The 16,907-nt window shown below is 37.8% G+C and overlaps 1 protein-coding gene across 8 annotated transcripts in view; it reads right to left on the bottom strand.

Moving 5' to 3' along the window:
- Positions 1–16,907, bottom strand: part of LOC145270514 (uncharacterized) — a 107,661-nt gene that overhangs the window by 43,090 nt on the left and 47,664 nt on the right. For 6 of the 8 annotated variants that reach the window (XM_080126167.1, XM_080126171.1, XM_080126174.1 and 3 more), the window contains one exon: positions 14,766–14,930. The exons of the other annotated variants lie outside the window; for them this stretch is intronic. In XM_080126167.1, the coding sequence (XP_079982293.1) occupies positions 14,766–14,930 (165 nt within the window). The remainder of the gene's footprint in view (positions 1–14,765; positions 14,931–16,907) is intronic. 8 annotated transcript variants of the gene reach the window in all.

Raw genomic sequence — 16,907 nt, 5'->3', positions numbered from 1 at the left:
TGTTTTCCCCTCATATCTTTTATAGAGAGTGGTGTCATCGGCAAATACACCCATCTCCGAAACAATTTTATCAGGGAGGTCATTTATGAATATCATATAATATGAATTGTAAGGTTAGAGTATAGAATAGGTACAAAACACCCTCCCCTCCCCATGTTAAGAATGGCTTTTTAAATAATGTGACAATGTATGTATGTTGGCTTTTTGTGTATGTCCGAAAAAGGCTTTTTTTTTCGGGAAGTGATCAGTCGACTCACTTTTTCTTAAAACTTTTTATATCACGTCTAAATGATAATATCTACGAGTTAACAATGGAGGTCGCCTGTCTATTTAATTTGCTCGACTTTGAAAAGATAAATATTCAATATTTTTCGATTGCCGCATGTGCATTAAGCTTTTTTATATAATAAAAGCGACACTAATTCTGGCGGCATTTTTCCGGAAACGTCCAAAAACAATCAGACAATTGCTATTCAATTTGGACAATCCCCTTTTTATGGGGAGCTGGTCTCCCCCCCCCCAACAACAAAATAATTAATTTTGGATTTTAATATTTCTAATATGTTTTGGTTGTTTAGATCTTTTTTACTCTTTTTTTCTTCTTGGAAGTAAAATATCCTTAATATTTCAACTTGAAAAAATATCCATCCTTAATATTTCAACTTGAAAAATGAAAGAAAATAAAATTATTTTTTATTTGCATCTTAGCGTGTTTTAAAACAGTTTGGCTGTTTATCCTATATTTTTCAGTCATTTCAAGATACTTATACTGGCTGGCAAATTTTTACTATATAGTTATCTATATCTATAAATATAAAAGCGAAAATGTGTGTATGTATGTATGTTCGCTTTTTGTGTATGTCTGTAAAAGACTTTTTTCCAAGAAGCGGTTGGTCGGCTCACAACTTCTTAAAACTTTTTATATCACATATAAATCATAATATCTACGAGTTAACAACGGAGGTCGCCTGTCTATTTAATTTGCTCGACTTTGAAAAGATAAATATTCAACATTTTTCGATCGCCGCATGTGCATTAAGCTTTTTTGTAGAATAAAAGCGAAACTAATTCTGGCGGCATTTTTCCGGAAACGTCCGAAAGCAATCAGCTTTGATCAATGTGGAGTTTCTCCTTATATCAGACAATTGCTATTCAATTTGGACAATCCTCTTTTTATGGGGAGCTGGTTTTCCCCACAACATCTTTGGGAAACAAAAAATAAAATAAAATATCCTGCCCCGCAGTAAATAAAATACTGCCCCGCAGTGAAAGTTGACCTCATTAAGTACGGGCACCTGCCAAGTTTTAATACTTAAATAAATTCAATCACGTTTCCGTTACTATTCTGTGGTGACCCAGTGGTTAACGTCGGACATTTTTTTTCACTTTCATTTCCAACTTCAAGGGTCTGGGTTCAATCCTTCATACTTACCGACCAAAACTTTTTTTTATTTTACCCCCCCCCCCCGACACAAACACCCGGGTATTTTGATTTACCTAAAACCACACACACCTTCAAACACTCGGGCAATGCCGGGTACCCCTCCCCCGGCTAGTCTATAAATATAAAAGCGAAAATGTATGTACGTATGTATGTATGTGTGTGTGTGTTCACTTTTTCTGTGTGTCTACAAAAGGCTTTTTTCAGAGAAGCGGTCGGTCGCTTCACAACTTTTTAAAACTTTTTATATCACATATAAATCGTAATATCTCACAGTTAACAACGAAGCTCGCCTGTCTATTTAATTTGCTCGATTTCGGGAAGATAAATATTCAACATTTGTTGCTCGCCACATGTGGGTAAGTTTTTTTCCTATAACATCTTGGGGGGGGGGAAAAGCGTTCAGCAGTAAATGAAATCACGCAGTCAAACTTGACCTCATTAACTCATTAAAACGGGCAACTGCTAAATCCAAGTAATTAAATAAATTCAAACGTGTTTCCGTTAGCATCTCGCGGTGTGGCAATAGTTAACGTCGCACTTTTTTTTTTTTACACTTTAATTTACAACTTTGCCTCAAGGGTTCGGGTTCGATTCTCATACTTATTTTTTTTTTACCCCCCCCCAACACCCGGGCAACGCCGGGTACCCCTCGCTAGTCTATAATATAAAGGGCAAAAATCTGTTTGCATGTATGTATGTTTGTATGTCTGCCTAAAACTTTTGACAGCGGCAACGGATTCTCACAAGATCGATATCGTTTTGAAGCTCGACCCTTCAGACAACAAATATCTAAAAATTGGCAAAAAACATTAATTTCCTCACCCTCAGATGGGCACTTTTCTACGGGGGGGGGGGTAGCAAAGTATTGTTCCTTCATGACAATTTAGCCAAACACGCATGTGTAAAAAGACCATAGACCAGTCGCTATAACATCGTTATCTTAAGATTGCACGTTCGAGCCGAGATATCAGATATATATTTAAAAAATTTTTTAAAGTTTTTATATTGAAACAGGGTTATTTATGCCATTTTTTCGGGTTTTTTTATATCATGTTCGCTGTTTTTTTTTGTTTTTCCGATTTTTTTAAAAGAAGTTTTAACATTTAAAAAGAGTTAGTTATGCCATTTCTTTTTCGTTCGCTTATTTTTTTGTTTTGCATCACGTTCGTTGTTTTGTTTTTTTTCTGATTAAAAAAAAAGGTATATTTAAACAGGGTTATTACGTTCGCTGTTTTTTTTTTTTTTGTTTTTCCCAATTTAAAAAAAAAAATTATGATATTTAAACAGTATTATTACGTTCACTTATTCTTTATCTTCCATTTTTTTTTCGACCCCCCCCTCCCGCCTTACACACCTCACCACACCCAGGCAACACCAAGTAACCCCGCTAGTATATAAAATAATCCCACACTCTAAATTCTGAAATAATTGGGTTTTTTTTTTTCTCTCCAACAAGTAATCGCCTAAAAAAAGATGAATCCTATATTGGGTGGGGGTTGGGGGGATTAAGTGAAGGTAATTGCTTTAAATAATGTAAAAACAATAGAATGCTTTCAATTTTATAGAAAACGACACAAATGCTTGGAAGTTAACATGTTCAATATACCACAGAGTTAACGTTTTCAATATGGCCATTTTTATTTTATATACCATTAATACAGAACATTTATCATTTTGTCTTTTATCCTAAAAAAAAAAAAAAAATGGCTTTAAATATTTTTTTATTTTGTCAACATGAGTTACTCCCCTTATTTCACTATTCAAAACAATATGGCCGCTTTTTTTTAAAACCTTTTTCATGAATCATAAAAATACGCGATTTTTGTAATAATCTATCTATATATCTATAAAAGTTAAAATGTGTGTGTGTGTACATTTCCCTACCAAACTACTCTGTCAATTTTCAGTCTACAGACTCGAGATTTGACATAAGGGGTATTGAGATTTGGGAAAATCTTTTTAATCGGTTTTTGGCCAGAAATTTGGCTGTTAAGAGGTCAAATTTGTTAAGGGGTCAAAGTTCAACGATTTGACCTTTGAAAATTCTACCAAACTCCTCTGCCAATTTTGGGTCTAAACATTTGAAATTTTAGATGTAGGTTACTTGGACATGGATCAAACTTTTTAATTTGATTTGAGCCCAAAACAATAAACGGTAAGGAGTCAAAATTTGGGTCAAAGTTAAAGAAATTGACCTCTGCGCTCTCTACCAAATTACTCAGCCAATTTTTGGTCTAAATATTTGAAATTTTACATAAAGTGTATTCAGGGGCAAGCTTTTTAATCAGTTTTTGTGCAAAAATTTGGCTGCGAAGGAGCCAAAGTTCAAAAGATTTGATCTTTGCGGTCTCTAGCAAACTATTCAGCCAATTTTGGGTCTAAACATTTGAAATTTTACATAAAGGGTATTCAGACATGCAATAAGCTTTTTAATCAGTTTTTGGGTGAAAATTTGGCTGCCAAGAGGTCAAAGTTGAAAGAGTTGACCTTTGCAGACTCTAGCAAACTATTCAGCCAATTTTGGGTCTAAACATTTGAAATTTTACATAAAGGATATTCAGACATGCAATAAGCTTTTTAATCAGTTTTTGGGTGAAAATTTGGCTGCCAAGAGGTCAAAGTTGAAAGAGTTGACCTTTGCAGACTCTACCAAACTCTTCCACCAATTTTGGGCCTAAACACTTGAAATTTTAGATGTAGGTTACCTTGACATGAGTCAAATTTTTTGATATATATATATATATACATATGCATATAAAGTTATGAACAGTACATAGAGCCCGAGCAAAGCCGGGTTGAACTGCTAGTATATATATATATATATATATATATATATATATATATATATATATATATAAGTATATATAAGTATATATAGTGCAGTAAAATTTTAATACTTTTGACATGACAATTAGGTAGATAACGTTGCTTATTGTTGAAATTGATAATTATTATTGTTTTTTTTGTGTTTTTTTAATGAAAACTTGATTTTTCAGCTGTCAGATTTCACTACAATAACGAAAAAGAAAAAAAATACCTGGGTAAGGGAGATAATTGATATTTTACCCACTGACCTTAATAAAAGCAATACCCCGTATTTTGGGGTAATTGCACCAACTAAAATAAACATACTCTTTATATGCGTGGTTGCGAAAAGAGCACTTTTAGCTAGTTGGCACGAATACCCCAAAGTGGAGTACATTAACAATTTGAGTTAAAAAATTTTCATTTAAATCAATAGATAACAGTAAAATGACCCCCTTATCTTATGTCCCCATTTTTCCTTAATATAAAAAATTTTTTTTTGAAATCCACTAAATGGGGGTTCATTTTTAACATTAATTTATGTTTTAAACTGAACCTCTCTCTGGTTAATATTTTTTATTTATGCAAATTGAACAATATCGTTAAATTATATACGATAGTGAAGCCTTTTAGCTTTGATGAGTGTGGAGTTGCTCCCTTCAACGGACACAATGCACTTGTGTCACCCTTAAGACATAATGTTATCCCATTTTTATTGAATTTATGGTCAAACGGCACTTGCCTCCCCACGAGGGTAAAGTATGAAACTAGGTCAGTTTTATTGTGGAGAGTAGTTCATCAGGTGACCCTTAAAGAAGCACTCTCGTCCGCAAGCAAAAAAACAACAACAAAAAATTTTAGAGTCCATTAAGCAACCTATAATTAACCTATCTGAGGAGATAATGGCTGGGAGGATTTCCCCCCTGAATTCAAACAGATACTATGCACAATAATGTGTCTGTGTACATATTCAAAAGTATTAATGATATTGTGTGTGCATGTATATGTGTGTGTGTGTGTGTGTATAGAGTTCCAAATTATAATGATTAATGCGTATGTACATATTTAAAATGTGTGTGCTGTGTGTGTTTTCACTGCACAGGTCATGATCCTCTGCTTGTTGCTTTTTGTCCGCATTTGTTACTTGATTTCAACACTGACCGTATGTCAATGTTGCGGTCTCTGTAACTGCTGTAACAAAAGGATAGTCATTTCAAACAAGATTGCAACTCAAATTTAAAACAAGCTGTGATTTGTTAGTTTGACTCCTCCATCAACAACAACAGGCTTGCAAAAAAATCAAAAAACATATCTCCGAACAACAATAAACATTATTTGAATTCTTCAGAATACTGTTCTCATCTTGGGTGTCATTTTTCACAGCGTTTCGGTCGATATAAGCGCCAACGTTCTTCAGATGCATCTTGTCAAACTCAGGGATGTTTTTGTCAAATTTGCGAATTTGGACAGAATTTCAAACGCAAAGACCATGGTGCAGTTACAGTATTTGGAAAAAAAAAAATCAACTACAAAAGAGATATCATCCTGAAGATTGAAGGTTCAATTCTCAGTGTGGGCTACCGAAAAATACAATTCCACATTACTTAGGACCTCTATCCAGTCATGGTTGACGGAACGTAAACGTGCTACACCTGTGAGATAAATAATGCTTTCCGTTTGTCCAAATTCCTGAGTTCCACACAAACATCCCCAAGTTCGACAATGCACACCTGAAGAAGGTCTGAGGTTACATCGATCGAAACGTTGTGAAAACAACACTCAAGATGAGAACAGTAGTCTGAAGAATCCAAATAATATGAATAATCCATCCTCATCTCAAAAATTCAGAAACGTGACTGCAAACAGTTATTCAGCTATATGTGTCTGACATGCACAGAAACCCTCTCTGCATACTCTGACTATTTATCGATATTGGAGATATTTTAGATAGATCACAAAGCTAACTCACTTGAAAAGATCAAACGGTTTTCTCATTGAACTTCATAAAAACTTAGTAATTGCAAGTTAGATTATAATAAGGGTATTATAATAATAATAATAAAAAATAATGTACTTTATGTGTCTGGGAGTGTTCTTGGATAATTTTTTTTAATTGGAATGCCTTTGATAAGTATCGGAAAGCAGTAATAAGTATATCCTATTTTGTCTTGACTCCACTCACCACCATCCACCGACGTTTCCTAAAAGAGTCATTAGAAAAAATATATATAAGTAAAAACTTTAAAAAAATAAATAAATAAACAGACAAGCTGTTTTGAAACGGCTTAAAGGTGCAAGTATTTTATTAAAAGAAAAAAAAATCATTCGATTTTTAAAAAAAATTCTTTTCTCTCTTCTTATAATTGAAATATATTTTTTAAATTATTATTCAGATGTGAGGTGGCATGATGTGGTCCTCACTTGCAATCACACCAAAGACCATAACCCTGGCCAAAACTTTGTTTTCATCACCCTGGGAACGTCCCTGTTATTCGCGGCAATTCAGCGATGCATTTTGAGGGTGCTAGCAATGGTCCTGAATTCAAACAGATACCATGCACAATTCTCAGTATAGGTGGCCAAAAAATACAATGCACACCTGAAGAAGGTCTGAGGTTACACCGATTGAAACATTGTGAAAACACTCAAGGTGGCATTATGTGGCCCTCACTTGAAACCACACCAAAGACCATAACCATGGTCGGAAACTTCGTTTTCATCACCCTAACATGTTTATTCAGCTCAAAAAACATACAATGTTTATCGATGTATTGGAAAATTGCAGATGGCAAGGCACGCTCTGGTGAACAAAGTTTTTTCTTAGAACTGCACGCCTGTGGAACTCTGTTCTGCTTGCCTGTTTCCCTCCCGACTTCAACCTGGATGTCTTCAAGTCCAACACAAACAAATTCCTAATAAACCCCCACTCCCCAAGTAATTACACCTTACCAATTATCCAATACTATTGCTACACTATCCCTTTGATTAATGTACACACAATGACCCTTATCCCTGAGTGGCCATTGGGCCTTGATAAGTGGTGGACTCCATGTAAAAAAAAAAAAAAAAAAAAAAAATGAGTTCAAACTAAAGAAACACAAAAAATACTGTTAAAAACCCACCGGATATATGTCAGCCTATGTCACGGTAACATATATTGAGCGAGTTTCTAACAGTATTTTTTTTTGTTTTAACTCATTTTCCCAAACTTACCGTGTTCAACAGAGAGTCGGGCGCCATTTGCAATTTTCAAATACATCGGTAAACACTATGCTTTTTCGAGCTATTAAATAAAAACACTAACACAATAAAAAAAACACATATCCAGTTAGGTAGAAAAGTAACTTATGTTGCCTTTGATAACATTTATTTGTTATGCGTTTGTTTTTTGACAATTTTTTCGAATTTATGTGCACAATAATACAAACCTGAAAGTACTTGAAGAATTTTTTTTAATTTTGATTTCAAATGATGTATTTTCATGTATTTTCAAATAAGTTTCCGTTATTAATATCCTTACTTTATATATCATTTTAAAGAGTGTTTTTCACTTTTAAATCACAATCGTTTTAAAAAAATTATGTTTTCTTTTCAGAACGTTGGATACAAGATGGAAAAAAGCAAATTCGCACAATTTTCTTATTTCAATTCAAGCTAGGCCGAAAAGCTGCTGAAACATCTTGCGATATCAACAAAGCGTTTGACCCACGAACCACTACTGAATGCATAGCATACTGGTTTAAGAAATTTCATGGTGACGATGAGAATCTTGAAGTTGATGAGTGTGATGGTCGGCTATCGGATGTTGACAATGAATAATTAAGAGCCTTAGTCGAAGCCAATCCACACGCAATTGTTCAAGAACTTGCTTCTGAATTAGACGTAACGTATACGACGATTTCCAACCACTTGAGAGAGATCGGAAAAACAAAGAACTTGATAAATGAGTGCCTCACGAATTGAACAATAACCAAAAGAATCATTATTATGGAGTGCCATCTTTTACGCAACAAGAACGACCTGTTTCGCGACTGGGTTGTGACTTGCGATGCAAAGTTGGCTTCTTTACGATAACCAGCAATGCTCAGCTTAGTGGTTGGACGCTGACAAAGCTCCACGACACTGTGTTTTGCAATTAGGAGGAAAGTCTTCGCAAAGAAAGTCTGTTTAGAAATTCTGTCTGATGCTGTGGTAGAAATGTACTAGAGAGAATTATTACCACTCAAATCCGAAAAACATTGGTAAGTGGCTGTGTTATTTACATGGAAGGTGCTCGACTGGGCTCCAATCTCTAGTTTTCCCTTTTAAAACATCATGAATTTTTCTACCACCACCACCACCACAAGAAAAAAATATATATTCCTTTTTTTCTCTATGTGCCTAGCATCAGGCAGAATTTCTAGACAGACCTTCTGATCACAACTTGATCATCTTCAAATTCAATGTGAACAAATTGTTTTCCCATAAATACCAGTTTATACCATTAATTATTGTTAGTACTCTCATAGTGTGCCTTACTTTTCGACAGCAATCATTTTCATTTCATTAACCCTTATCCTCGAGTGGCTTGTAGTCTTGTCAAATGGTGACACAAAAAAAAAACCCCAAAAAAACTTCAAGCTTCAACGTGTTATTTATAGCCAAAACATGTAAATGATTATTTAGATGCTATTAATTGAATACAAGTTGCTCTTTGGTGGCAATTGTTTTTTCATATCCGTACCAATAGTATTAGTGCATTAGTGATCAGATCAGATTGCATAATCAGCAATAGTATCCATTACGCCAATCGAACACCCACGTATATTTTGAAAACGGAGAGACGACGTTTTAAAAAAAGCATATTCAAAATCAACTTAAGTTGAGAGCAAAAAAAAAAAAGATGATATTTAGAGATATAGAGGCAATCGTCAAGAGTGGCAGAATAAGACAGAATAGTTAAAAGTGAGGAAAAGAAAGAGTGGCGGACCTGAAGAATCTTGACCCCCCTTCTCTATTTAAAAAAAAGAATTATTTTCGTCTTTTAAAAATTTTTTCAATCTACCAGATTATAAAAAAAAAAAAAAAAATGTCAAAATTTCAATATTTGTAAGGGGTGATCAGTTTCTAATTCAACATTCTAGTAAATCGATTACCCATTTTAGAACCACTCAACATTTTTAGGCCAAATTTCGCGAATTTAGCTCATTTGTAAAAGTAGTTTAGCTATTTTTTTAAATTTAATTTTTTTTAATTAGTCTAAATAAAAAAAAAGCTAAATTCACAAAATTTCGTCTAAAATCGAGTGGTTCTTAAATGGGTGATCGATTTACTAGAACGTTGAATTAGAAACTGAGCACCCCTAAAAATATTTAAATATTGACTTTTTTTTCATTTTATTTTGATAGTCTGGTAGGCTTGTGTCCATTCGATATTAATCTGCCTAAAAAAAATTGAAAAATAGATGAAAATAAAAACAAATAGCTAGTGGGGCAAGATTTTTCAGGTTCAACAAAAGAATATGCTTAGGATAAATGAAATGAAAGAATTTTTTTTCATAAAATGTAGAACGCTGTTAGTGTAAGAAAAACGAAATGTTCAAAGGTGCGAGAAAGACGAGGGGACGGTTGAGGTTCAAGAAAGATGGGGGAGGGTCGAGGTGTGATAAAGACGGAAAGATCCAGTGTGCAAGAAAACAAGGAGACAGTCAAACATGTAAGAAAAGAGACAGTAAAATGTGTGAGAAAGGAGACAGTCAAATGTGCGAGAAAGGAGACAGTGTCGAGGTGTGAGAAAGGAGACAGTGTCGAGGTGCGAGAAAAGAGACAGTGTTGAGGTGCGAGAAAAGAGACAGTGTTGAGGTGCGAGAAAGGAGACAGTGCCGAGGTGCGAGAAAGGAGACAGTGCCGAGGTGCGAGAAAGGAGACAGTGCCGAGGTGCGAGAAAGGAGACAGTGTCGAGGTGCGAGAAAGGAGGTAGTTAAATGTGTGAGAAAGGAGACAGTCAAATGTGTGAGAAAGGAGACAGTCAAATGTGTGAGAAAGGAGAACGTCAAATGTGTGAGAAAGGAGACAGTGTCGAGGTGCAAGAAAGGAGACAGTGTCAAGGTGCGAGAAAGGAGACGGTCAAACGTGTAAGAAAAGAAAAACAGTCAAATGTTTGAGAAAAGAGACAGTGTTGAGGTGCAAGAAAGGAGACAGCTAAATGTGTGAGAAAGGAGACGGTCAAACGTGTGAGAAAGGAGACGGTCAAGCATATGAGAAAGGAGACAGTCAAGCATGTGAGAAAGGAGACAGTCAAACGTGTGAGAAAGGAGACAGTCAAACGTGTGAGAAAGGAGACAGTCAAACGTGTGAGAAAGGAGACAGTCAAACGTGTGAGAAAGGAGACAGTGTCGAGGTGCGAGAAAGGAGACAGTGCCGAGGTGCGAGAAAGGAGACAGTGCCGAGGTGCGAGAAAGGAGACAGTGCCGAGGTGCGAGAAAGGAGACAGTGCCGAGGTGCGAGAAAGGAGACAGTGCCGAGGTGCGAGAAAGGAGACAGTGCCGAGGTGCGAGAAAGGAGACAGTGTCGAGGTGCGAGAAAGGAGGTAGTTAAATGTGTGAGAAAGGAGACAGTCAAATGTGTGAGAAAGGAGACAGTCAAATGTGTGAGAAAGGAGAACGTCAAATGTGTGAGAAAGGAGACAGTGTCGAGGTGCGAGAAAGGAGACAGTGTCAAGGTGCGAGAAAGGAGACGGTCAAACGTGTAAGAAAGGAGACAGTCAAATGTCTGAGAAAGGAGACAGTGTTGAGGTGCAAGAAAGGAGACAGCTAAATGTGTGAGAAAGGAGACGGTCAAACGTGTGAGAAAGGAGACGGTCAAGCATGTGAGAAAGGAGACAGTCAAACGTGTGAGAAAGGAGACAGTCAAACGTGTGAGAAAGGAGACAGTCAAACGTGTGAGAAAGGAGACAGTCAAACGTGTGAGAAAGGAGACAGTCAAATGCGTGAGAAAAGAGACAGTGTCGAGGTGCGAGAAAGGAGACAGTGTCGAGGTGCGAGAAAGGAGACAGTCAAATGCGTGAGAAAAGAGACAGTCAAATGCGTGAGAAAGGAGACAGTCAAATGTGTGAGACCGGAGACAGTGTCAAGGTGCGAGAAAGGAGACAGTCAAATGTGTGAGAAAGGAGACAGTCAAATGTGTGAGAAAGGAGACAGTCAAATGTGTGAGAAAGGAGACAGTCAAATGTGTGAGGAAGGAGACAGTCAAATGTGTGAGAAAGGAGGTAGTCAAATGTGTGAGAAAGGAGACAGTCAAATGCGTGAGAAAAGAGACAGTCAAATGCGTGAGAAAGGAGACAGTCAAATGTGTGAGACCGGAGACAGTGTCAAGGTGCGAGAAAGGAGACAGTCAAATGTGTGAGAAAGGAGACAGTCAAATGTGTGAGAAAGGAGACAGTCAAATGTGTGAGAAAGGAGACAGTCAAATGTGTGAGAAAGGAGACAGTCAAATGTGTGAGAAAGGAGACAGTCAAATGTGTGAGGAAGGAGGTAGTCAAATGTGTGAGGAAGGAGGTAGTCAAATGTGTGAGAAAGGAGACAGTCAAATGTGTGAGAAAGGAGACAGTCAAATGTGTGAGAAAGGAGACAGTCAAATGTGTGAGAAAGGAGACAGTCAAATGTGTGAGAAAGGAGACAGTCAAATGTGTGAGAAAGGAGACAGTCAAATGTGTGAGAAAGGAGAACGTCAAATGTGTGAGAAAGGAGACAGTGTCGAGGTGCGAGAAAGGAGACAGTGTCAAGGTGCGAGAAAGGAGACGGTCAAACGTGTAAGAAAAGAAAAACAGTCAAATGTCTGAGAAAGGAGACAGTGTTGAGGTGCAAGAAAGGAGACAGCTAAATGTGTGAGAAAGGAGACGGTCAAACGTGTGAGAAAGGAGACGGTCAAGCATATGAGAAAGGAGACGGTCAAGCATGTGAGAAAGGAGACAGTCAAACGTGTGAGAAAGGAGACAGTCAAACGTGTGAGAAAGGAGACAGTCAAACGTGTGAGAAAGGAGACAGTCAAACGTGTGAGAAAGGAGACAGTGTCGAGGTGCGAGAAAGGAGACAGTGCCGAGGTGCGAGAAAGGAGACAGTGCCGAGGTGCGAGAAAGGAGACAGTGCCGAGGTGCGAGAAAGGAGACAGTGCCGAGGTGCGAGAAAGGAGACAGTGCCGAGGTGCGAGAAAGGAGACAGTGCCGAGGTGCGAGAAAGGAGACAGTGTCGAGGTGCGAGAAAGGAGGTAGTTAAATGTGTGAGAAAGGAGACAGTCAAATGTGTGAGAAAGGAGACAGTCAAATGTGTGAGAAAGGAGAACGTCAAATGTGTGAGAAAGGAGACAGTGTCGAGGTGCGAGAAAGGAGACAGTGTCAAGGTGCGAGAAAGGAGACGGTCAAACGTGTAAGAAAGGAGACAGTCAAATGTCTGAGAAAGGAGACAGTGTTGAGGTGCAAGAAAGGAGACAGCTAAATGTGTGAGAAAGGAGACGGTCAAACGTGTGAGAAAGGAGACGGTCAAGCATGTGAGAAAGGAGACAGTCAAACGTGTGAGAAAGGAGACAGTCAAACGTGTGAGAAAGGAGACAGTCAAACGTGTGAGAAAGGAGACAGTCAAACGTGTGAGAAAGGAGACAGTCAAATGCGTGAGAAAAGAGACAGTGTCGAGGTGCGAGAAAGGAGACAGTGTCGAGGTGCGAGAAAGGAGACAGTCAAATGCGTGAGAAAAGAGACAGTCAAATGCGTGAGAAAGGAGACAGTCAAATGTGTGAGACCGGAGACAGTGTCAAGGTGCGAGAAAGGAGACAGTCAAATGTGTGAGAAAGGAGACAGTCAAATGTGTGAGAAAGGAGACAGTCAAATGTGTGAGAAAGGAGACAGTCAAATGTGTGAGGAAGGAGACAGTCAAATGTGTGAGAAAGGAGGTAGTCAAATGTGTGAGAAAGGAGACAGTCAAATGCGTGAGAAAAGAGACAGTCAAATGCGTGAGAAAGGAGACAGTCAAATGTGTGAGACCGGAGACAGTGTCAAGGTGCGAGAAAGGAGACAGTCAAATGTGTGAGAAAGGAGACAGTCAAATGTGTGAGAAAGGAGACAGTCAAATGTGTGAGAAAGGAGACAGTCAAATGTGTGAGAAAGGAGACAGTCAAATGTGTGAGAAAGGAGACAGTCAAATGTGTGAGGAAGGAGGTAGTCAAATGTGTGAGGAAGGAGGTAGTCAAATGTGTGAGAAAGGAGACAGTCAAATGTGTGAGAAAGGAGACAGTCAAATGTGTGAGAAAGGAGACAGTCAAATGTGTGAGAAAGGAGACAGTCAAATGTGTGAGAAAGGAGACAGTCAAATGTGTGAGAAAGGAGACAGTCAAATGTGTGAGAAAGGAGACAGTCAAATGTGTGAGAAAGGAGACAGTCAAATGTGTGAGAAAGGAGACAGTCAAATGTGTGAGGAAGGAGGTAGTCAAATGTGTGAGAAAGGAGACAGTCAAATGTGTGAGAAAGGAGACAGTCAAATGTGTGAGAAAGGAGACAGTCAAATGTGTGAGAAAGGAGACAGTCAAATGTGTGAGAAAGGAGACAGTCAAATGTGTGAGGAAGGAGGTAGTCAAATGTGTGAGAAAGGAGACAGTCAAATGTGTGAGGAAGGAGACAGTGTCGATGTGCGAGAAAGACGAGGGGAACCTCGAATGTCAAGACGAGGACAAATGTGTGAGAAAGGAGGGGACAGTCGAAAGTGTGAGAAAAATAATGAAGCGTCTGAGAAAGAGAAAGGGATAGCAAATAATGGGGGGGGAGGTGGGAGTATAAAAGTGAAAGGCACAGTCAAGAATGGAAGAAAGAAAAGAGAAAGTGTGGCAGAAAAGGAAGGCGATAGTCAATTGTATCAGAAAGAGAAGAGGACAAAGAGACTATGGTGGGAGGAAGAGAAAGAGGAGAAGTGTGAGAAAAGAAAATGCGACAGTCGATGGAGGGAGAAAGAAAAAATGGCAGAGTGAAAGAAGGAAAGAAACAGAATAAAAAACAGAAAACTTTCCAGAATGAAAACGAAAAGCTTCACATTTACTTAGAAGCAGGTGGAATTCTTGAAACTTCCAATCGACAGAAGGAAAGAGGAGGAGGAGGAAGGCAAGGAGAAGGAGAACACACGCAAATGCCTTATAAAAAAAATTCCTTGCCACCTTAAAACCAACATCTTTTTTTCTTCTTTTTTTTTTTTAATTATTTCAAAAGCAGAAAGGCAATAAAACGGTAGTTATTAGCCATCACGTTAGCGAAACTATTCCAACATCCAAAAAAAAAAAAAAAAAAAAAAAAAAAAAAAAAAAAAAAAACAATAAGTAAGAAAAGAAAACACCACAAGTCAAGAAGCGGAGAAGTATTATCAGACATGCTCGGCCGAGCGGATCACAAAGATCAGGGGTCAGGAGAAGACCATATGCAAGAAGACTTAGTTAGGCGGTTAATCAGCGTACCCGACCAGATAGAAGAGAACCATGCAATGTTATTAGTACCATTAGTTTACCTTCGTTCCACTAGCAGGCGCTCCGGAAGGTCCAGTTTGACCACCGGTTGGCTTGAGTGCTTCCGTCTCCCCTTCAGGTTCCTCATCAACTTCGACTATGTCCGAAAGTTCAGAGCTACTATTATAGTCAAGCCTTTGTCCGAAGGGGGTATGATTATGAGGATCCTGCAGTATACAGCAAATGTTACAAGCTAGAGACGGATAGTGTGCGTAGTGCGGAAAAGGCTGTCGGTTAGGTACATATTTGTTGGAAATGGCTTTGTTAAAAAGAAATTAGTCACTCTTTGCTTATCGGCAAGTTTTTTTTTCGCGTGTCTTTGTTGTTTACTTTCGTTTTCTGCTGAGCGTTCTGTTTTCACGAAGAATGCCCTGGAAACGCTCCTTCTGACTAATATTTACCAGTTTAAAAAATAGGTACTTGTACAGTTTAAATAAAAACATTAAAAAATGAAAATATCGAAAAAGGTTATATTGTACGTATCCGTCTTGAACTGAACATCTCCGAAAAAAATTTTCACTGAATTTGATCGAGTAGTTTTTTTTTAATTTTTTTTTACAGCGGAAAAACACGTTTTTATGAGAGCGCATTGAAGGTAGACATCTAGGATTGTTTAAAAAATTTTTGTTTGGATTTTAGAAACGCCATGGGGAGATAACTCCCTCCCCATCTTCAATACTAGCTTTTCTTCCTAAAAATGGAACCTTTTGCTCGGTATCATAAATTTGTTTTTTTTTTTGCTGTAAAAAAAAAAAAAAACTTGATGAAATTAAGTGAAATTTTTTTTTTTTGGAGAACTTTGTTCCATAACGGATACATACAATTTAAACTTTTTTTTTTTCGATATTTTCATTTTTTTATGTGTTGACTAAACTGTACAAGTACCAAAAAATATTCTGCTATTAAAAAAACAAAACAAAAAAAGAAAAAGAAAAAAACAGCCAAGTTGCTTATTTTAAAACTGGTAAACGTTAATCAGAAGAGACTTTTCCAGGGCATTCATCAATTTAAAAAATTTTTTTTTTTTATTACATTTTCACCCCAAACAAGGCAAATTGCCACGTTCGTGTAGGGGGCTACTATCAGGGGCAACAACTACTGGGGTACTATGCAGGGATTTGGGCAGCAAGATGTCGGTTCATGTTACACTTGAACTTCTGCATGTCAGTACTGTTGGGGAAGCAGGGACCTGGAATGGAATTCCAAAGTCTAGCGGTTCTGGGGAAGAAACTACTGGAGTAGAAAGATCTTTTACATCTAGGGATCTCTACAGTGTGGGGGTGGGATTTAGCAGCCTGTCGGGTTTGTCGAGGGTGCTCACGTAGTGGGGGCACAAGTGATTGCAGTTCGTCAGAGCATTCCCCATTAAAATACTTGTAGAAAAGGCAGAGGGATGCAACATTTTGTCGATGGGACAGAGACTGAAGCTTAGATGCCAGTTCAGGGCCTATCAGATTTGCGACTCTCTTTTGAACCTTGTCAAGGAGTGAGAGACTAGTAGCCGATGCACTAGCCCAAATGTGACAGCAATACTCCATATATGGGCGAATGGTGGCCTTATAGAGGTACAGGATACTTTCGGATGTTAGTAGTTGTCTAGCACGGTAGAGAAAGCCCACCTTTCTTGCAGCGGCCCTGGCAATGCCTTCAATGTAATTGTTCCAACTCATGTTTTCTGTGAACGTTAGGCCAAGGAGTTTGAAAGATGTACTCTCAGATGCTCACGAAAAAACGAAAGTAAACAAAGACATTCAGAACTTAACGATAACCCGCTCTTTTAAATAAAAGAGTTCATCACCAACTAGGTTTTGTTTAGCAGATTTAGTTTTTTGTGAAAGCAAGAAAAAAATAAAATAACCCGAAATACTGAAGACCTCAAAGATTACATTCGAATGCACAAAAATTTGAATCAATTGAATGAAATAAAAATTTTATTCGCATATACAGAGTCCGCCATAAGTGACTATATATTTTATCGGGGCTCTGTCGCAGCAACAACAGGATAGTGCAGGATAATATAGCAGCCCTTTATGCTGCACCTGTGCAAGACTGACTAAGCGAAAACCTGTCTGTATTATCTGCCATCTTCAGACTATTTCTCTCACCTTAAAGTGATATTTTTCACAACATTTCGGTTGATATAA

The sequence above is a fragment of the Euprymna scolopes genome, chromosome 46, assembly GCF_053919585.1.
Source record: "Euprymna scolopes isolate OS-2025 chromosome 46, ASM5391958v1, whole genome shotgun sequence".
Taxonomy (NCBI): domain Eukaryota; kingdom Metazoa; phylum Mollusca; class Cephalopoda; order Sepiida; family Sepiolidae; genus Euprymna; species Euprymna scolopes.
This window is presented reverse-complemented; position numbering and strand designations above follow the sequence as displayed.